The sequence below is a fragment of the Thalassophryne amazonica genome, chromosome 8, assembly GCF_902500255.1.
Source record: "Thalassophryne amazonica chromosome 8, fThaAma1.1, whole genome shotgun sequence".
Classification (NCBI taxonomy): domain Eukaryota; kingdom Metazoa; phylum Chordata; class Actinopteri; order Batrachoidiformes; family Batrachoididae; genus Thalassophryne; species Thalassophryne amazonica.
In genome coordinates this window covers 9,659,123-9,682,596 of record NC_047110.1, presented here as the reverse complement: position 1 = coordinate 9,682,596, position 23,474 = coordinate 9,659,123, and the positions used below count along the sequence as shown (strand labels likewise).

Sequence of the window (23,474 nt, the reverse complement as noted above, 5' to 3'; positions counted from 1 at the left end):
GTTTTAGATCTTTGAGTTCATCTCATACAAAATGGGAGCAAAACCAAAAGTGTTGCATTTATATTTTTGTTGAGTGTATAATTTGTTAATTCACAATCACAATCGAAATAGGTATGGAAAAAGGTAAAAATATAATTATTAGCTGCAGATATGTATAGAGCTCTAAGACTGAAGAATTTCCAAATTGGACAGAGAAGTTTTTTTTTCACAGGTGTGTAAGCAAGTATTTGTCTGTATAAGCATAAAGTGACAGAGGATTTCATGAATACTATGTACAGTTTAAATTTATATCCATTTATATTACTAGGCCTTCAAGAATAACTTTACATTCAGCTACTCTCATTGATAATATACTTACAAATGATATCAATACCAAAACACTAAGTGGTTTATTAATTGATATTAGTGACCATTTACCAGTTTTTATAGTAACTGATCTGAAGTTCAATAAAAAATGTACTGACAAAATACAATATTGCAAGCACCTGCAATCTGAAGAAGCTATCACTGCCTTAAAAAATGATTTACTTTTACAGGATGGAATCCCATTAAGAGAAGCAAGATGCGAACTAGCATATTCCAAATTTGAAAACATATGTCTCAATATATACAACAAAAATTGTCCAATTATACAGTATAATAAAATAATAAATATAAAGTTAACCCATGGATAACAAAACGTTTTCAAAAGGCTTGTAAGAAGAAAAATATGCTATGCAGAGAATTCATTAAAAGTAAATCAAGAGAGGCAGAGATTAAATATAAGGACTATAAAAATAAACTAACAACTATTATGCGGAACTGTAAAAAAAATCATACTTTGAAAAAATACTAAACGATAATAAAAACAACGTAAAGGAAACATGGAAAATACTGAATAGTATTATAGCAAATAAACCCAAATCAAATAACTACCCAACATACTTTACTTATAACAATAAAGACGAATATAACATGAGTCAATAGTGAATAGTTTCAATAAATTTTTTGCTAATGTTGGGCCAGATCTGGCAGCTGAAATTCTATACAGCCCATGGGAAAATCAGCAATTAATCACCAGGAATCTGCACACAATGTTTCTTGGCCCAGTAGATGAAAGGGAAATTATTAACGTAGTTAATACATGTAAAAGTAAAAAGTCAACGGATCATAATGAGGTACATATGTCCTTAGTAAAGCAAATAATTACTGAAATTGCAAAACCATTATCATATATTTAAAAAAAAAATCATTTCAAACTGGAATTGTTCCTAACAGTATGAAAGTGGCAAAATGTGATACCTTTATTTAAATCTGGTAGCAAGCATCTTTTTACTAACTACAGGCCTGTATGGTCTATTGTCACAATTTTCTAAGATATCTATGACAGCATGAGGCTGATGCTGGGAATTCCAAGAAGGTCTAGTGCAAGTTAAATGTTTGTCAGTGCTGGGGTACTTACTTGTGCAGCTGTGCTGCGTAATCTGATGTATAGATTTATGTGCAGGGTATCTGAGTTACAAAACAACGTAATTGCTGTTTTGGCTAGCCCTGGACGTAGCTCTGTGAGACTGTTCTCTCGTTTGTGGAATCAATGGCGAACGTGTCTGTATGTGGGACAGTGAGCTATGCAATATCTGTATGTTTTTTTTTTGTTTTTTGTTTTTGCTGTGTTATGATGTTTTTTATCTGTGTTATGGATCCTCCTGGGTCTGGAATAAATAAATAAATTAAAAATTCAAAATTGGAAAAACTTTACAACAGCAGACTGGATAAATTTATAGAGCGACAGAACTTGCTTGATGAAAGTCAATATGGTTTTAGTGCAAAAAGGTCCATTGCACTGGCATTTCTCGATTCAGTAGAAGAGATCAATAAACATGTGGACCAAAGGGAAATAGTATTAGGTTTATTTATTGACCTAAGAAAGGCTTTTGACACAATTGATCACAATGTATTATTTCAAGATGGAACTGTATGGGATGAGAGGAATGGATCTGAGTTGGATTAAAAGTTACTTACAAAACCGGAAGCAGTTTGTTAAACTCAGGGAATATTGTTCTTCATGTCTGGACATTGTTTTTGGGCTTCCACAGGGTTCTTTTTTGGACCAAAATTGTTTATTTTGTACATCAACGACTTATATAAAGTTTCAAGATCTGTTTAAAGCAGTTCTCTCTGCAGATGACACAAACCTGTTTTGCTCAGGAGAAAATTTGCAACAATTGTTATCTGTTTTAGGAACTGAAATGATATTAACAAATTATCATTAAATTTGTCAAAAACTAAATGAATGTTATTTGGAAATTATAAAAAAGACATACAAATACAGTTAAGTACACAAGGGGTAAACAGAATGTGTCAAAGAAAATACATTTTTAGGTGTCATTATTGATGAAAAAATAATTGGAAAGCTCATATTCAACATGTTCAAAAGAAGGTATCAAAGAGTATTGCAGTATTAAAGCAAGCATGTTCTTGATTGCAGAGCACTACATACTTTGTATTGTTCATTGGTTGCACCCTACCTGACTTACTGTGCTAACGTTTGGGGCAACAATTATAAAACTACAGTGCAACATTATTTATTCTTCAAAAAAGAGCATTAAGAACAATTCATAATAATACAATAACATGCTTTTGGAGGGCGGTATGCATTTTCAGAGGCCCGACGTTCATGCTCAGTCGCCCAAAATGACAGATATTCGCCCGAGTTAGACGTGGGCGAATATCTGTCATTGCGGGCGATGGCATGGATGGAGGGACTCAGAAATGCATACTGCACGACAAATGCATGTTATTTGCATTATTATCAGTTTTTACTGAGATACACAACACGTAACACGTACATAAAAGTTGGCTCATTTTAACTTTTGTAGTGTCGGCTGGCGCATGCTGCTCTCCAAATTCGCCAGTGCGCCCTCATCAAGCTGGCTGCTTTGGCTGCTGTTCATTGTCGTACCATCCATGAGAAATCATCTGGAATATCATATTGGGACCAACACACACTTCTCGCCTTTTTAGCTTTTCCTCTGCGGACAGTTTTTTTTCCCCTCTGTGGACAGTTCTTGGGCTGCGCACGCGCTATGACGTCATTTGTTTATGCACAGCGGGCGGATATCCGCCCTTTTCAGGTTTCAAATCCTGCAAAACCTTGGAGAGGTCACCGCTCTGCGAGATGTCAGTAACAGTGAAACTGCATTGAGACGCTCTGATCACGCTGCACTTTAACCGCTGTACACGGACAATAGCATTAACATCGCAACATAAAACTATTTTTATATTGTGCCTAAAACTCTCATGAATATATTCTCTGGATTTATAGATGTTGTTATTGCGTTTGTTTTATGTAAACATGCGAGAATCACAGGCTGTCTCTCCATTATTTTCTGTGGGAGCTGCTGTGAGCTACAATCGCTTCCTGATCATGTCATTCTGGAGGAAATACAGTGGTCTCTCACTATAACGCGATTCATCTTTCGGGGCCTCGCAGTTTCGCTGATTTTTTTAGTAAAATTTTGCATGCTGCTTCTTCTTCTTTTTTTTTTTTAACAGCGCATTGTGTTCTGCGTCCTCATCAGGCAGGCTGGTCGGCATCACCACGATTGCGCTCACTGCCTCCAATGCGCTTACCGAGTCTGCGGGCTCGGTAAGCGCTCCAGCGGGCCACTCACACCGCCCCACTGTCTGCTGTGCAGAGTTGCGGCCAAAATCTGGAAACAGGTCCAGAGACTACGCTTGCTGTTTTGACGCAGAGCGCTCCAGCAGCCCGCAAGGATAGAATTCTTGCGGAGAAACCCGCAGTGCTGCATGGTCTCGGTAACCGCAGCCGCAGAGCTCCATGGCCAATGAGAGAGGTTTGTATCTTTTTAATGACTTGGATTCTTTGCGGGTCCCGCATCCGTCCTGCAACGGTAATATCGGAGGCAGTGAGTGAAGAAACGTGTTCTGCGTGTGCCGTTTATATCTTCTCGCCCAGAAGAAAAAAGAGCACCAACAACTACCCATAACTGTGTTCTTCACTCGGAAAAAGACACCTGCACCAAGGTGTCACTCAGTGGATCATTAAATTTCAAATTATTATTAAATTATTATTAAAACACTTCACGATATGATTTTGTTCAAGACTGTTCAATTAATGTACAAAGTTAAAATAAACAGGTGGCATTTAGGAATTCAAGAATTTTCTTTTTCCTGAGAGAGAGGAAAAAATCAATTTACGGGCTTGTATCATTTTTAAATTGCTGGTGCTCGGACGACCAGGAAAGGTTTCTGTGTCTCCATTGTGTAGAATATGGAATAACCTGACGGAGGAACTCAAACAATGTCCATATATCAATCAGTTTAAAATCAATATAAAGACATGATGTTTTCAAAACTATGTATCTGCTGAAAAAGGATGAAGTTTTTGTGTGTTGCCAATTGTAAATGTAATTGTTTGGGAGCATTTGGATGTGTCCTCTCGGATAGTCACCGACTGAAAATCACCGAAAGCCATCTGAATCATCTGAATGGTTTCCACCTGGCTGTCACCCAGTTTCTGGGCAAATTTGATGCAGCGCTGCTCCAGTCGTTCCGTCTTTTTCCTTGCAATGAAAATCCGCCGAGCGCACTACACATGTCCTCACACAAAAGCTGCTTACCAGAAAATGATGCAGACGACAGGCGTGAAAAAATTCACGCATGCGCATGAAGGTTCAAGGTTGGCTCATGCAAGCACACGTGATTCAAATCCATCAGGTTTTTACAAAAATTAAAAAGGTCTGATACTTTTCTAACAGACCTCGTATATGGTTATTGGCTTTGTTATGCTAGTGATAAGGAGTGTAATCTCTAGAGAATTAGTAGATTAACATGGGTTGAGCATGGCTACTTTTTCTCTTTTCTTTTTGGTGGGTCACTGACGGGGAATTTTGTTATTATGTATATATATATATATATATATATATAATATATATAGAATATATAGATATATATATATATATATATTTTTTTTTATGGTAAGGATGTCTGTTATGCAGAATGTGGGAAACACTCACTTTTTGAGTTGGAATATAAAGGGGATGCATAACCCAGTAAAACGCAGCAGAGTTGTTGCACATTTAAAATCTATGAGTTCCAACATTATATTTCTGCAGGAAACACACCTTGAACAACGGAACATGCAAAAATAAAGAAGGCATGGATAGGACAAACGTTCTGTTCAAAGAGTGAATATAGAACTAGAGGCACAGCCATCTTGGAAAGGAAAGGTATCCCTTTCACTGACCATCTCTGAGTTGAGGGGAAGATATGTGATAGTGACAGGGGATTTGTATGGCACTCGGTTGGCTGTGCAAATGTATTGGCCCACATTCGGATGACCCTCTTTTCTTTTCCAATTTCATAGCAACAATCCCAGATTTGAATGATCACAGTTGATATTGGGGGGGGGGGGGGGGGGGGGGGTGTTGTCAATTGTGTGTTGGACCTGTATCTGGTCAAATCTAAGGCCCAATAGTAGGGATTTCAAGGCAGGTGCTGTTATCATGTCTTTTGTTGAATCCTTTGCACTTTTTTGATCCCTGGAGAAAAAGGAAATCCAACGATGAAGCAATATTATTTTTTCTCTCCAGTGCATCATTCGCAACAAGGATAGATGTTTTCTTCTCAATAGCAGGACCCGTCCTACAGTTCAGGGCTGCCAATATAAAGGTATTGTCATGTCTGATCATGGCCCACTACAGCTAGACATAAGCTGTACAACAAACATCAGGCTTAGGCATGGTTGAGTAAACAGGCAGGTGGTCATACACACAAGGAGGCTAGCAGGACGGAGAAAACACACTACAGAGCTACAGAGAAGGCTCAAGGGGCATCAATCTGTTGAGGGACTAGAGCAAACAGTGAACCTTAAATACACCCCAGTGAGGAGCTGCAGATTAGAAACAGATGTGCGTGGAACGCACCAGAACAAGGGTGTGGCCAGACCGAGGGAAACGCTACCACCAAGCAACAAGAGAAAGACAAGAGAAATAGGGACAGAGAAAACCCAAGCAGAAAAAGACCAGCAAGAGAACCAACATACAACAAAACCAAATAACTAAATAAAGCAAGAGAGGCAGAACATAAAAACTCCAAATCCTGACAGTACCCCCCCCCCCCCATGGTCGACTCCAGACAGCCAGACAGCACTGTGGAAAACCCGGATGAGAGCGGGGTCTAAGATGAAGCTGGAGGGAATCCACGACCGCTCCTCGGGGCCATAACCCTCCCAGTCGACCAGGTACTAGATGCCATGACCCCTCTGCCGAAAACCTAGGAGACGCCGTACAGAAAAAACAGGCCCACCCTCCACGAACCTGGTGGGGGAATATTCGGAGGACACAAACAACTGGACCAGAATGGTTTGACATGGCTGACTTGGAACATGGGATGCATGCGCATGGACCTTGGAAGGCTGAGACTGACAGAGACTGGGTTAATGATTTTAGAAATGGGAAAAGGACCAGCGAACCTGGGAGTAAGTTTCCTGGGAATACCACAAAGAGGCAGGTTGCAAGTGGACAGCCACACCTTCTGACCAGCTGCATCGGTGGGGGCCTAGGACCTCTTACGATCTGCTGCAATGTACCATGCTGAAGACCGGCCCGCTCCCAGGTTCACTGGCACCAGGGGGATAAGGCTGAGGGCTGAGGGAACAGGGGGCCATAAGTCTGTGGAGGAAAACAGAGAAGGTTGATGACCGTACACAACATGGAAAGGGGAATAACCACAGGATGATGATGGGAGACTATTGTAGGCGAGTTCAATCCAGGACAACTGTGAAGACCAGGTGGAGGGATGTTATGAGGAGAGAATCCTGAGACCTTTCTCTAACTCCTGATTTCGTCTTTCAGTATGTCCATTAGTTTGGGGATGGTATCCGGATGTGAGACTGGAGGTGGCCCCAAGTAAGTGGCAAAACTCCCTCCAGAAGCCCGAGACAAATTGAGAACCCTGGTCGGAAACATTGTCCAGAGGAAACCCGTGTAGACGAAATACATGACTCAACATAATCTCTGCCATTTCTTTGACCGAGAGTAGCTTAGGCAAAGGTATAAAATGACACATTTTAGAAAGTCTATCCATAACAGTCAGGACAACAGTGTTACCCCTGGAAGGAGGGAGTCCAGTAACACAATCCATCGTGATGCGAGTCCATGGCTGTCTGGGAATAGGCAGAGGATACAAAGAGCTCGCAGGAGGGCACGTAGACGACTTATGCATAGCACACATTTGACAAGCATGCACAAACTCAGTGACATCACTTAAAAGCTGTGGCCACCAAAATTGCTGTTGGACCACGTACACTGTTTTCTTCATTCCTGGATGACAGGCAAACAAACTGTTGTGACCCCAGTCAATTACCTCTCCCCTGAGTGGAGCCAGAACAAATAACTTGCTATGAGAGCATTCGGGTGGAACCTGTGCATTAACAAAATTGCTTTGGGACCCTGAATGCTTCCTCACACTCCAGTGTCCAAGAGAACGACCAAAGGGAAGAGGTCATGCTGTATAACCAGGCCCGGTGGCAGAAAAAAAATATTAAGGGGGCGATGAGTTTATCACAGTGGGCGGGGTCACCCCCCCCCCCCAAAAAAAAGTACGCGCCGGAGGGGACGTGCCTCTGAGCGTCGTAATGAATTGGGTGAGCTCCTGGAAAGCTCATGTATTTAGGCTACACCGTTGTAAGAGACTGACTGAGTATGAGTAAAGAGTGATGACAGCATTTTTTTAATTATTATTTGAACGTATAGACCCTTGGTCAAGTGATCTCCTGCATACCACAAAACCAGACCAACAACTGATCTGAGAAACGACACGAGACAGTAGATTAACATACAGCCCTCCATCACAAGCACAAACACAGTGCAATTGGGCATGACAGTCACACAACGGGTCAAAGATAAACCTTTCATGTAGATATATTTACAACAATACAAAACTTTTATCTTACCATAAAAGTCCATATCTTAACATAAAATTCTGTGTGGAAACTGGATAGCTAGCCTACCTCAGTGGACTCAGGATTCTTGCCCTCTGCTGCACTGACAAGCGCAACCCTCAAGGGCCTTTCACAATGAATACGTCAGATGCGTCAAAAATCAGTCTAAAAAGCATTATTTTCAATGAGACGCGTTGCTTTTTAGATGCGTTGCGTCAAAAGCCAAGCTAAACCGACGCTTCTGACCGGAGCGCGCATTGCCGCTTGTCGGCAGGCTGACGCGGTCAAAGTTCAATCCAACCAAATTCGATGCTCTGAGCTGTGACGTACCTTTGCGTTGTCCAATAGGAACGACGCATCGGGCCAAACACGGAAGACTAGTGGCAGAAACCACTGATCTCTACAAAAGGGATCGGTGTAGAAACCACTGATCTCTACAAAACGGATCGGTGTAGAAGCCACTGATCTGTGCAAAACAAACGTGTCACAGGACTGCTCATTTATGGAGCAGTTTTCTGAAAAAATCCTTCGAAATGTTTTTGTTGTTGTTGTGTTACCTGAGAATTTCTGAATTATGGTTAAAAAAAGTTTATAAAACTTGTAATTAAATAGCTAAATAAATCTAAATCTAAATGGTTCTTTAGAAACCTTTCATCTGTAAATAAAACCACCTGTTATTTCAGATTAGATAATTTCTTGTTTAACATAGCGGACATTTACTTTTTAGACAAAATAACATGGAAATTAGTAACATTTTTTTAAGTCTGGTAGATTATTTATATCTCATTTCAACCAGAAAGACACTGTAAATAAATACAAATGTTTATTATAAATGCAACAGGAAATAATTTAACAATGACTGCAGTGTGATTGTAAAGTAGGATTTCTGTGACATAAACCTCATGATGATTTTTTAATAGTCATTTCAACTTGTAATTTTGCCAAAATATGTAATTGCCTTTAATGTTGTTATCAGTACAGAGTCATTTCTAAAATATGAATTTGAGCACAAGTGGAGAGTTTCTACCTGTGCAAATGTCTTTGGACTTTGATTTCGTGGAGATTTTTAATGATCTGTTCATTTATTGTTAAAATATAAAATGAAACACCTTTTTAAAAAATAATAAAATAATTGCTGTTGAAAGAGCCTTTTATTTAGAACTTTTATGTTGTGCCGATGATGAACTATATACTATAACATATAGTTCATCATCGGCACAACATAAAAGTGCAGACTGTTGCCTGCAAATTTGAAGTATTCTCAACAATTTTTTTTTACAGTGAAGAGCAGAGATGTTTTCTTTCGACTGGACTTCATGGTGTTCAGCTCATCAGTGGAAGTTTGGTTGTCTGCACAGCAAATGTTCCTGATTGGGACAAATAGAAATATTTCTTTAAATATAAAGAAACACTAAACAGTTCATATATAAAAAAGGAAAAGAAAAAAAAAATGGGAAAAAAACAATGAAAAAAAAAAGAAAAAAAAACGCCCAAAAAAATAAGTTATTTAAAGTTGAGCTTTTGTGGTGTATGAAAAAAGCTGTAGCTTTATTTGGTAAAAATAAAAAAGACTGAACCATTTAGAAATTAAAGTGTTCACTCAGATCAACTGTGCTAAAAGTCTAAGCTAACGTTAGCCGATCAATAAACCTTCACAGCAGTGCAGTAAACGTCACGTTTTACTTTTATTTTATTCTCACCTCGATAAAGCTGCAACTAAACTCCGTTGGTCAAACTGGGACTTCGCATATATCCAAAAAGTGGGAGATTTTGGACTGAGTGGGTTTGCTCCATCACCCCGGCTGCCTGCCTCGGTCTGACCAGTGATGATGCCTGAAGGCCAGCTTGTCCATGTGGGTCGGCCCGCTGTCGCGGTTCGATCGATATCCCACCAAGTCGTCAGTCCTCCCTCGGTCGGCGTCACTCCGAAAAGTAGCTGAAAAAAAGCTTCTACCAGCAGGGTGATGGGAGAAGCTTCAGTGTGAAAGGCCCTTCAACCTATCAAATCGCTTGAACACAGACACACGCCATATCTGTTTGTTTTAAAATTAATTACTTTAGTTAATTAATTTTGTTTATTTGATAAATACGTGATATCATTGAATAACTAATATTTTGCTATATTTTCCAGTACTTCTTTTTCTTTTCTTTTTTTGATAACTCTCACATCCAAGGAGGCGGGGTGGATGATGTGAGGGGGCGTCGCGCCCAAACGCCCCCTCATGGCGCCAGGTCTATGTATAACGGAGCTGCAACAGTACTGAAATTACATATAAATTTGCAATAGAAATTTGCGAACCCCAAGAATCTCTGAACTGCCTTTTCGATTACTGGGCACCACCCACTCACGTACTGCCGCCACCTTATCCGGGTCCATCTGAATCTCCCCCTCGGCTATGATGAACTCCAGAAACGATACGGTGGATGTGTGAAACTCACACTTTTCAGTTTTAATATACAAGTTGTTATGCAATAGAGTCTGTACAACAGAACAAACATGTCAAGTTTTTTGTCTGTAAATCTGGGGAAAATATGAGAATGTCATCCAAATAAATGAAAACAGAAGGTTTAATGATTTCAGGGGATTGGCCATCACAATTGAATAATCTGGTTTAATTCAGATACCTCAAACAAGGGTTCAGATATTAGGAGTATTCTCACATCTAAGACCACACAGCTATTCTCATCTAACTATGATAAATTGATGAAAGAAATTAAGACTGATTTACGAGGTCTGTTAGAAAAGTATCGGACCTTTTTATTTTTTGCAATAACAATAATAAGAAACTGTGAGAGACCGCCAGGTGACACCATTCGGAAATTCAGATGGCTTTCAGGGACGATTTATGGGCATCACACAGATTAAGAGTGGTACAGCCGGTTTAAAACACGCCGCACAATGGCCGGAGGGGCTGCCGCACTCCGACCAGCGATCGACAGGCTGAAACGACCAGATCATTTCCAAACTGAATGCTGTGTTGATCCGGGATGTCGTCTGACTACCAAAGAAATGGCAGAAAAGGTGCACATAGCACTTTCCCGGCACATTCCACTGTTAGAGGAGATTTTGTCATGAAAACAGGAGCAGAGGAATTCGCCACGGAGCCGCTAATGGCGCGGAACGAAAGCACCTCAGTGTTGGTCTCACAGGACATGTGACATGCTCAGCTCTTCGACAGTTTCTCAGATACTCACTCGACTGAAAAGCCACCCAAAGCCGTCTGAATCTTCGGAATGGTGGAAGAGCTGGGCATGTCCCGTGAGACTTCCAACACGGAGGTGCTTTTTGTTCTGCACCATTAGTGGCTCCGTCCTGACGCGCGAATTCCGCCGCACGTCTTTCATTACAAAATCTCCTGTAACAGTGTAATGTGCCGAAAAAGTGCTATGTCCACCTCTCATGCCATTTCTCTGGTAGTCAGACGACGTCCCGGATCAACACAGCCTTCACTTTGGAAATGATCTGGTTGTTTCAGCCTGTCGATGGCCGCTCGAAGCGCGGCGCGCCCTCAGCCGCTGTGGGCCGTCTTTAATCTGGTTGTAATGCTCCTTAATCTGTATGATGACCATAAGATCTTCACCGAAAGCCATCTGAATTTTCCGAATGGTTTCCACTTGGCTGTCTCTCACAGTTTCTGAAAAAATTTTGATTGCAGCAAGCGGCAGTCGCTCAGCCATTTTCCTAACAATGAAAATCTGCCGAGGGGGCTGGACCACTCCTCCCACAAAGCCTGCTCACAGGTGAATGACGCAACCGACAGGCGTGAAAAAACTCACACATGCGCACGAAGGTTCAAGCTTGGCTGATGCAAGCGCACGTGATTCAAATCCAGAAGTTTTTTGCAAAAAATAAAAAGGTCCGATACTTTTCTAACAGACTTCGTAAACAGATGGGATGTACTACCACTCTCTCTCTCTCTTTGGGAGAATTGAATGTATAAGAATGAATAGTCTTCTTAGGACTATATTTCTGTTCCAGAACCTCCCTTTTAATCCCACAATTCACTTTTAAATTACTGAATAAATTAATTTCTAAATTTATTTAGCAGAACAAAAGACCACGAGTATGTCTTAAAATTTTAAATGACTCCTAAGGAAAATGGAGGATTAAATCTGCCTAACTTCAGACTGTATTATTGGGTGGCCCAAATTAAAGCTGTGGTGGCATGGATCATTAGTGGGTCTCCATGGAAGAATATTCATTACCAGGAATTGCCCTAGCACATCTCCCATTTCTCAGCATGCAGGCAATGAAAAAAATTAAAATGACAAATATTTGGGTCAAACATACTTCAACAATTTGGAATAGGATTCAAAAGCAGTTAAAGGGAAAGGCTGTCCTTTCACGAGCTATGCCCATTAGTGGAAATATTGAGTTTCTTCCTTCCCTATTGGACAGCAGTGGTTTTCGTGGGTGGGCCAAGAGGGGACTCATCACACTGAATCGGTTATTTGATGGAAATGTGATTAAAAGTTTTGCACAACTAAAAGCTAAATTTGAATTACCAACAAGTGATTTTTATAGGTATTTACAAATAAGAAGTTACATCACAAACATACAGACTGGGAACATATTAGAAGAGAATCTACAAACATAGAAAAGCATTTTATCAGTTTGGTTGAAAATGCAGGTGTAATGAAAAAACAAATATTAATGTACCAAAAAATGATGATCGATATGGCACATAACACGCAGCACATAAAACAGCAATGGGAAATGGAGCTAAATGTCATTTTAGAGGATGCTGTTTGGAGGGATATTTGCTCTGGTTGCCATAGGGGAGTGGGCAATCAAAGTTAGAAGGAGTTTGATTGGAAGATGAAAATTAGATTTTTCAGAACACCATTGAAGTCCTTCTGCTTCAAAGTAAATGTCACTGACAAGTGCTGGAGAAATTGTGGATTTGTGGGTGACCAAACTCACTTCTGAGACTGTTCCAACATACAGAACTACTTGAGGAAGAATATTAAAAACAGTGTGGAGACTCTAATGAAAGTGAGCATCTCTCTGGACCCTGTTACTTTCTTATTGGATGTTTTTCCAGACAACTTTTCTCAGGATCAAAAATTTCTGCTTCACCTTCTTTGGATGACCGCAAGAAAAATGATCACAATTTGAAACCGGAATCTCCCACAGTTCAACAATGGATCTTGATCTTCGATACAAGATCAGGGCCAGTTATTGACTTTCTTAAATAGAGCATAAGCCTACACCTTTGTTTTTGATTTTTAACTATGTATTGTTATGTGAATGTCCTTTAAATAGTCTGGAAAGTTCCTCATAGACATTTATTCTTGAATTTAACTGATGAGGTCCCAAAGTGACATCCACTTAACATACTGGTGAAGTCATGTGACACTAGGGGAGGTGATGGTCTAGTGGTTAAGGCGTTGGGCTTGAGTCCAGAAGATCCCCGCCTGACTGGAAAATCACTAAGGGCCCTTGGGCAAGGCCTTTAATCCCCTATTGCTCCCAGTGTGCAGTGAGCACCTTGTGTGGCAGCACCCTGACATTGGGGTGAATGTGAGGCATAATTGTAAAGCGCTTTGAGCGTCTGATGCAGATGGAAAAGCGCTATATAAATGCAGTCCACTAAGTGAATTGCTGTTCACATGACGTCACTTCCAAAATGGGAGAAAATCTGATAATTTAAAAAGCTTGTTTTTTGACAGCAAAGGTAAGTTTCAACCCATGTAACAATAGTAATCCTTCAATAAGATGTCCAAGATCACATTTATGCTGTTCTGATCGCATTCTTTACACAAATAGATATATAACAAGTTTTGTAAAAATTGCTGTGACACATATGTAACATCGGGCCTTCAGCCTAAACATTCTTGCAGAAAATACCATGTGACGTCTTTGTCACAATAAGAAAAATAGTAATGAGTTGCTCAAATAATTAAGCTTAATCAGTTAATTTCTATCAGTGTATTTTCTGTGGGTCATTGAAAGCACATTTACACAAATATAACCAAAGAAATGTTTAATTTAAATAAATGAATCATAAAATGTATTATGACACACATTTTGCATATCAGTCTCAAACCGCATCCTGTCTTTAGCTCAACACGTTTCTTGGTAATACATAGACAAATACACAAATAGTATTTTACTATCCTATGCTGGTCCTTTTTCAGTGTTGTTTTTTTTTTTTATTTTCGTAGTATGAATCAATATAATAAGTATGTTTCGCCAGCAATGCCTGAAAATCACACCAGTGGAGTACAACTCCATTGATGAACAAATGGTGTCCTTCAGAGGGACTCACAGCCCAATAAGACAGTATGTGAAAGGAAAGCCCCATCCTTGGGGATTGAAAATTTGGGGTAGCTGCTCTTCCTGCGATTTCATGGTCTATGAGGGTGGTACTAGGGAAAAAAACTCCACTTGGCATGGGAGGCGATGTTGTGGTCAAACTGTGTGAAACACTCCCATCAAACCAGAACTACAAAGTATTTGCTGACAACTATTTTTCTTCAGTACAACTGGTGCACAAGCTTCTTCAGCGACAGATCTACTTTGTAGGAACTCTACGTAGCAATCGCTTGGCAGGTTGCCAGCTTGAAGATGAGAAAAGTCTTGCTAAGAGAGGCAGAGGATCCTTTGATGCCAGGCTGGAGAAAGAGGAACCCATTGTCATTGTCAAATGGTATGACAACAAGTCTGTCACCCTGATCTCATCATACTGTGCAACTGAGCCCCAAGACAAAGCTCGACGCTGGAGAAAATCAGACAAGACATTTGTACAGGTCAATAGGCCACACATTGTGAAGGAGTACAACACATTCATGGGGTGGGGTAACTTGTGTTGCAAGGTACAAGTACCACATGAGGTCACAGAGGTGGTACCTCTACCTGTTCTGGCAAACCATGATGTTAGGCCTTGTCAATGCGTGGCTAATCTACCGCCGTGACTGTAAACTACTTGGTGTCCAAAAGCCACTGAAACAAAGAAGCTTCCAGGCATAAATTGCCAGGAGCCTGATTCTGGTGCATTCACAAAGAGGCCGCCCAACCTTTACCGCCACATCTCCATCACCTCCCCAAGAGAGTTTATGCTAAAGTTCCAGATGATGTTCACACTGACAACGTTGCACACTGGCCTGTGAAATGTGATAAACGTGGCTGCTGCAAATTCTGCAAAGTCAATGCAACCACCACTCTGTGCGATTTTGCTTCACTGAGGAAAGACATACTGACATACGAACTGAAAAGAATAGTTCAGACATGGTGTAGATCATACAAATGTTCAGTGTTTTGTTTTTGCACTATGTCTTAATGTTTACTGTATATATCTGTTGCTCAGTTTTCTGCAGCAACAGTATGTTATTGACAGTACCTCTAATATGAGGCTGTTTTATTGTTCAGTTTGCACATTTTGGTGCTGTAAAACAAATTATAATTAAAAAATGTTGCTAAATCTTAACAAGGACGTAATTTTGATTTATACTATGGAAATGCAAATAAAAAGGCAAGTCTTTATTTCTAAAGAAGAAAATGTTAAGTGGATTTATTTTCAAATAAGCTATATAATCTGTAATAAAGTTCCTTAAGACGCCCAATGTGTCATATATGTAACATGACAGATCTTCGCAACAAAGGGTGTTTTTTCCAAAATAATATCAGAAATATGTTGTATGTAGTCCATCTAGTCTGCTTTATATCCAGCATAATTTTCCCTTAAAGAAAAATGGATCTGGGTTCTTATGGGATAAAGTTCAAATAAACAAAAACAAGCTTATTCAGGTATATTCAGGTATAATGACGCAGAACATCATTAACCAGATTCTGGAAGACAACTGGAGCATTGGTGAGCCCAAATGGCATTATCAGATGCCATAATGTCCTGTCGGCATATTAAACTCTGTTTTCCACTCGTCTCCCTGCTTAATTCTAATCAAATGATATGCATTGCTAAGATCCAGCTTTGTAAAAACTTTGGCGCCCTCCAAGAGTTCAGAGGCGGCTGAAATGAGATTTGCAAATGTTTCCCCTCTTTGCATCTCTTCTAATGAGTGGCAACATGGAAGCCTCGAAACAACTCTCAAATGACCTGAAAACAAAGATTGTTCAACATCATGGTATAGGGGAAGGACACAAAAATCTTTCTCAGAGATTTCAGCTGTCAGTTTCCACTGTGAGGAACATAGTGAGGAAATGGAAGACCGCAGGCACAGTACTAGTTAAAACCCAAAGTGGCAGGCCAAGAAAAATCTCAGATAAGCTGAAGCAAAGGATGGTGAGAACAGTCATAGTAAACCCACAGACCTGCTCCAAAGACCTACACAATGAGCTTGTTGCAGATAGTGTCTGTGTGCATTGTTCAACTAGACAGCACACTTTGCACAAGGAGATACTGTATGGGAGAGTAATGCAAAGGAAGCCTTTTCTGTGTACATCCCACAAACAGACTCACTGGAGGTATGCTAAACCACATTTGGACAAGCCAGCTTCATTTTGGGATAAGGTGCTGTGGACTGATGAAACTAAAATTGAGTTATTTGGACATAACAAGGGGCGGTATGCATGGCTGAAAAAGAACACAGAATTCCAAGAAAAATACTTGCTACCTACAGTAAAATTTGGAGGTGGTTCCATCATGCTGTATGGCTGTGTGGCCAGTGCAGGTACTGGGAATCTTGTTAAAGTTGAGGGTCAGATTCTTGAGAACAATGTTCAAGAATCAGTGACAAAGTTGAAGTTGTGGCTGGGTTGGATCTTTCAACAAGACAACGACCCTAAACACTGCTCAAAATCTACTACGGCAACAAGTACAACATTCTGGAATGGCCATCTCAGTCCTCAGACCTGAATATTATTGAAAATCTGTGGTGTGATTTTAAGCAGGCTGTCCATGCTCGGAAACCAACAAACCTGAGATGTTTTGTAAAGAAGAATAGTCCAAAATACCTTCAACCAGAAACCAGACTCTCATTGGAAGCCAATAGGAAGTGTTTAGAGGCTGTTATTTCTGCAAAAGGAGGATCTCATAAATATTGATGTATTTTTTCTGTTGGGGTGCACAAATTGATGCACCTGCCTAATTTTGTTTAAAGAATTATTGCACACTTTCTGTAAATCCTATAAACTTCATTTCACTTCTCAAATACCACTGTTTGTCTGCTATGATGTATTTAACTGATATTGCTCATCCAAACAACCAATGATTTATAAAGGAAAATCATGGAAATCATCAGGGGTGCCCAGATTTGTATATATAAAATCTTCAACCGCTTATCCGGAATCGGGTCGCGGGGGGAACAGCTCTAGCAGGGGACCCCAGACTTCCCTTTCCCGGGCCACATTAAGCACCAATGATTGGTGGATCTCGAGGCGTTCCCAGGCCAGTGTGGAGATATAATCGCTCCACCTAGTCCTGGGTCTTCCTCCGTGGTCTCCTCCTAGATGGACGTGCTTGGAACACGCTAGGGAGGCGCCCAGGGGGCATCCTTACCAGATGCCCGAACCACCTCAGCTGGCTCCTTTCAGCACGAAGCAGCTCTACTTCGAGCTCCCAAAAATGACTGAGCTTCTCACCCTATCTCTGAGGGAGACAGCAGCCATCCTCGTGAGGAAGCCCATTTCGGCCGCTTGTACCCATGATATAGTTATTTCAGTCATGACCCAACCCTCATGACCATAGGTGAGAGTAGCAATGAAGACTGACCAGTAGATCAAAAGCTTCGCCTTTTGGCAGAGCTCCCTTTTCATCACAACAGTACAGTAGAGTGAAAGCAACACCGCCCCTGCTGCGCCAATTCTCTGGCCAATCTCATGCTCCATTGTTCCCCCTCACTTGAATAAGACCCCGAGGTAGTTGAAGTGAGTGAGTGTTGGAGGTCACCGGCTGATGAAACCAGCAAGACTACATCATCATCATCAAGTAAGCCCACCAAACTGGAAACCCTCCTCTCCTTACTCTGCCTTGTTATCCTCTCCATGAATATCACAAACAGGATTGGTGACAAGGTGCAGCCCTGGCAGAGGCCAACCCCCACTGGAAATGATTTTGACTTACTGTCGAGCACTCTCCACTCTCTTTGATAGGTGTTGGACCTTATAGGGCTTTTCATTTATATGAAAGGCTAAACATTTCTATGAATGAGTGTTTATCCACACCATGCTGGCACACACCTGCTATCATTGGCACCACCAATCTCCTCCTGCTCCTGTACCACCTCCACAGCAGCCAGAGCCTCTTTCACTGTCCGACTCTGACACCACCTGCTGGTGCTGAGAGGGACCTGCAGGTGCTCGTGCCAGGACCCCACAACAAACATCTCTGAATTTTTTCTGCTCTTAGCAGCATCAGTAACAACAGCTTCTGTTTTCTTTTTCTTTTTCTTTTCCCTCTGTTTTTCTGCACCACCTTTCCTTTTTTTCTCCATTTTGTGACTTGCTTTGTTTTTCATGTTCTGCTGTGTTGTTTCTGTCTCTCACATCATGATTGCTCATCATTAAAGGTGATTGGGTGAGAGGACTCTTGAACATGCATGGGTGGGACTCCTGCATCTCTGTAGCCTATCACAGGGCCACAACTGGGTCAGGTATTCTTTTGACAGACAAGCCACTGGGCCTATGTTGTGTCTGCAGGCTGCCCTGGCCCAGGAGAGTTACCATGACAAGGCGCAGCAAAAACAAACAAACAAACAAACAACAACAACAAAAAAAAAAAAACAGGCAGCCATCAGCACATTATTGATCGGCCCACCAGCAAAAATCCCCGGCTGGCTCTTCTTCTTCTCATTGTCAGAACAATAATTAAATGTCTGAAGTGGCAGATTGGTGTGTGTGTGCATTTTTTAGCCTGAAAAGCTGTGCTTCTCTAGCCAGAATTACAGAAAATTGTCATAATTTTCATGAAAAACAAAAATAAGCAGCAGCAGATCAAAACAGGTGATTTGTTGTTTCTGTCTCGTGTCCAGATGATTGAGGGCAGCTCTGTGAAAAGCTACGACTCCATCCACAGGCTGATGAATGAGACCAGCCACCTCAAACAGGCCATGAGCCCCACCGACCGACTGCGACTCTTTCCAGCTCTTCACCTCAACTCCACCAAGCGAGCGGTGCCACAGACAGCCAAGATCTCTGCCCTGCCCGAGGAGGCTGAGGACGAGTTCCAAGACACTCGTCTCTGACCGTCTCTGTGCCTGCATCCAGATTCTGACAAGGTCCTGGCCCAATGGGTTTCCAGTCCTGATACGGAGAAGACTGAACCCTAAGGTCCTGCCGTTCCAATTTCTGTGCCATTAACAACGATGGGAGCACAGCGCCATTTTATTTACACACAATCATAATTTAATAATGTCAAAATGTGATCAACAATGGAAAACTCTTCAGGTTCATCAAGGTTCTTCTTTAATGAAGTGTTCAATAACTGGACAACACAGCAGCACAAATGTTCTCACACATGTACAAGTTCCTAAAATGAAGCTTTTCAGGTAAATTTGTCTGTAATCACAATTACAGAAAAATGGTTTTATGTCTGACATTCCCACAAAACAGAACCATGTAGAAGAGACCAACCCCCCTCAAAACACCCAAAATCGTAAACCATTTGTGTTCCGTATCCTCAGGTGTCATCAAGTGATCCAGCCTGTTTTCACACCAGATTACCATGAAACTATCGTGTCAGTGAAAACAAGAAAGAGCAAACGCTACACTTTAAAAAAATGAACTGCCGTCTCAACAAGAAAAAGTGATGTCACAATTTACACTGATTTCAGCTTAACTAGAGAAGTCTTGTGGCATTAACTCAGTTGAAAGTTGAAATAACGTAAAAAAAATCTATGCAAATTGTTACATCACATTACATCCAAGTCTTAGCACATCCAGCCGGACACCTTACTGCCGTCATAACGATCGTACAGACACACGTCGCTGCAATAACTGTAGTATCTGAAGGATCAGTGCAGTAAGGTCACATAGTTACCTGGAGGGGCACTCACCAAGACCCAACTCTTTGATTCTCTGTTGACGTTTTACTTTTCTTTGTTTTTTATTGGGGAGTGTTTTTCCTGGTCTTTGATGCTGGTCTTTGTCTGCCAACAATGTTATGTTTTCATTACGGTTTGTCTTAGCTTGAGCCTGTCATCGTGTAAAGGATCAAAAGAATCAGGATCAAGGAGCGGATCCTCTGATCCTGACTGATGAACTAATTAGCAGTCAAAAACAAAGATCAATGGCACAAACACCATCAACAGAATAAAGATCAAAGGCAAGATCCACTCTTTGATGTGGGTCTGCACCAGAATTTAACCAGCTCTTCTTTGACCCCAGACCTACCAAAACACCACCAAACGTCACTGAAATCTGTTCATGTCCTGTTCAGATATCCTGCTACAGATGGACAAAACAAAAATAGAACCTCTGTAATGAATGTAAAAATGAGATTAGACAGAACTTTCTTCATCCCTTGGAAAGAGTCCGTCAGGGAAATTGAGTTTCCAGCAGCATTAGACAGTAGCACACAGGGTAAGAAGCACACAGTATCAAAAGTAGAAGAAAGAAACAATTTGTTTAAGGTAAATACAAATATAAATACCAAAACTATTGGTTTACTGGCTACTACTGTTCCTCTCATTCCCGTCCTCTGTTTTCCTGTTACTCCTTCTCCCCCTGAGTGAGGAGTTGGACAGTACACTTATCCATTGTTCTCTTCTCTGCCACCATCACCAGAGAGTCCAGCCTCATGCCAACCACAGAGCCAGCCCTCCTGATCAGTTTGTCCAGCCTGGGTGTGTCCTTCTTTAATGTGCTGCCCCCAGCACACCACGGTGTAAAAGAGGACACTGGCTACTACGGACTGGTAGAACATCCACAGGAGTTTCCTGCAGATGTTAAACAACCGCAGCCTCCTTAGAAAATACAGCCTGCTCTGTTCCTGTACAGGTGGTTGGTGTGGGTTGTCCAGTCCAGTTTCCTGTCCAGCCACAGCCTGAGGTACTTGTAGGAATCCACAGCCTCCACCTAGGCTTCCTCAATCAGAACTGGTCGTGGACTTGGTCTGGACTTCTCAAAGTCAATGACCAACTCCTTTGTCTTTGAGGTGTTGAGCTGTAGATGGTTTGTGTGGAACCAAGTAGCAAAGTCCTTCACTAGGCTGCTGTACTCCTCCTCTGCTGTCCCTGATGCATCCAACAATGGCTGTGTCATCTGCAAACTTCTGGATGTGACAGAGCTCAAAGCTGTAGCAGACGTCCGAGTTATACAAGGTGAAGAGGGTCAGGATGGTTTTTCTGTGGAATGATCTCCCTGCGTCAATAAAACAGTCAGATTCTGTGGAGAGTTTCAAATCCAGACTTAAGACGCAGTTATTTTCCCTTTCTTATGGTTAGCATACTGGCATAGTATAGTTCTATGCTTTTCATTCTTTTAATTCATTTTATTAGGAAACGGAGTGTGCCGCGGCCTCAACTTAAACCTAAATTCTGGGTCTTTTAGTGAAGCTTAGGATTAGTGGCTGGCAATCACCTTAGTATTCCTTCTGTTTTTCTTGTTTAATGCTGACAAATTATACTGTATTTCTTGCCTTTCTGATGCCCGATTCTGTTTTTTCTCTCTGTTTAAGGTGCAGCTCCATCCAGAGATGGGTGTGCTATTTGTGCTGGAGACCCTCCTGCCCTGTGCACCAACAGCATTTCCTGTGTATTCAGTTTGTGAATTGTTTTGTAATTTATGTTTGTAGCATGGCCCAAGCAGAGGGTCACCCCTAGTCTGGTCTGCTTGAGGTTTCTTCCTCAGAGGGAGTTTTTCCTTACCACTGCTGCATAAATGAAAATAAATTGAAATCGAAAAAACTGAAAAAACTACCCTGGGGTGCTCCAGTGCTGCTGATCACAGTGTCAGACATGGTGTCCCCAGACTGACATACTGCAGCCTGTCGGTGAGGTAGCTGGAGATCCATATGACCAGACGGGGGTCCACTCACATCCTGTTCAGTTTGTCCTGAAGCACAAGGGGCTGGATGGTGCTGAAGGCGCTTGATAAGTCCAGGAAGAGAATCCTCACTGTGCCACTTCCCTTATCCAGGTGTGAGTGGAGTTGTAGCAGGTGTTGGTGTGGCATCCTCCACACCAACTGTAATGATGTCTTCCAGAGGGTGGGCACTCTCCCTAGCTGCAGGCTGAGGTTGAAACATTTCTCCCAGTTCAGTGGCGCAGGTCTTCAGTAGTTGGGGACACACCTTGGCTGGGCCTGCAGCTTAGAAGATCAGCTGCAGGTTCAAGGTCAAGAGGCACCATGTACATCAAACATGAGACTAAACAAGATAATTGAAGCTCTGGAAGAGTGTTCAGGAAGCACAAATTACCCAAAGAGTGCCACATGTTTGTTCTGCTGGCTCAGAAATCAATTTCATAACATTGTGTTCTAAAATAACAGCCTAGAATTATTGTTCTCAACACAAAAAAGTGTTGTGTTAAAATAAAAATAAAAAATCATCATCAGAATGCGTCAGTTTAACAGTTTAACTCTTTGCCATGTAGTTAAACCCTAACACTGACATCTATTGGTAACAAAACGGTACTGCAGACTATTTGCTCCATGCTGGTGAACTTCAGCTGCTGTTTTGTTTGTTTTTATTAAACAGATGTTTGGAGCGTCGTTCTGCTGAATAAATACACAAACGTCCCACTGACACAATGAGTAAACTGAAATAAAAACAATAATAAAAGATGACAAACACAAAACATCCGTTTGAAATCAGGAATGATGGTCAGATGTTGGTAAAAGCTTCAATCTTTGTCCTCAGCCTGCTGGTTTCTTTTAAGCAGTGTTTTTGATGAGGGCCCTCACATTTGGAACCATTTTGGAACCAGCCTGAGGTACTGGTGAGCAGGGGGCCGGCATCACCGCTGAACCACAGTTTCTGTTCTTCTACTAGTCAGAATGACGTGTACATGTGGAATTTGACCTTTTAATCAAACTGATGTCTTTTCCGTTTCTTTTCCAGCTTCTACTTCTATTTGATGTGCATTTTTTTCAAGAACTGCTGATGTATTTAACATTCTTCTTTTTTGTCAGACAAATCTGTATTTGCCTCTTTTTAGTCCCATTTCTTCTTTGGTTGAGGGATGATTGTGTCACTCTTTTTATACCGAATAATAATTTTGTAAAATATGAGGTCTGTGATGAAAAAGTGTTCATTTTTATTTTTTTCAAAAAAACATATGTTTTTACATCAGACAAGCTTGAACCCTTGTGCGCATGCGTGAGTTTTTTCACGCGTGTCGGTGACGTCATTCGCCTGTGGGCAGGCCTTGAGTGAAGAGTGCTCCACCCCGCCAGTTGGAATCTCTTTGTCTGAATAGCCGCTGCGGACGGTGCGCGTTGCTTTATCAACATTTTTTCTGGATCTGTGAGGGATATCCGAGTGGACACTATTCGAGAAATTAAGATGGTTTTCGGTGAAAAGTTTAACGGCTGATGAGAGATTATGGGGTGTTTCTGTCGGTGTAAGGACTTCCCACAGAGCGGGACGTCGCACAGCGCTTCCAGGCGCCGTCGTCGGCCTGTTTCGACCTG

General features: G+C 41.4%; 1 protein-coding gene across 1 annotated transcript in view; it reads left to right on the top strand.

Annotated features, from left to right (window-relative positions):
- The window catches only part of cftr (CF transmembrane conductance regulator), a 361,955-nt gene extending 341,664 nt beyond the window's left edge, over positions 1-20,291 (top strand). The window contains 1 exon segment of the mRNA XM_034175733.1: positions 18,875-20,291. Coding sequence (XP_034031624.1) covers positions 18,875-19,087 — 213 coding nt within the window. The 3' untranslated portion in view covers positions 19,088-20,291.
- Positions 20,292-23,474: the final 3,183 nt, after the last annotated feature.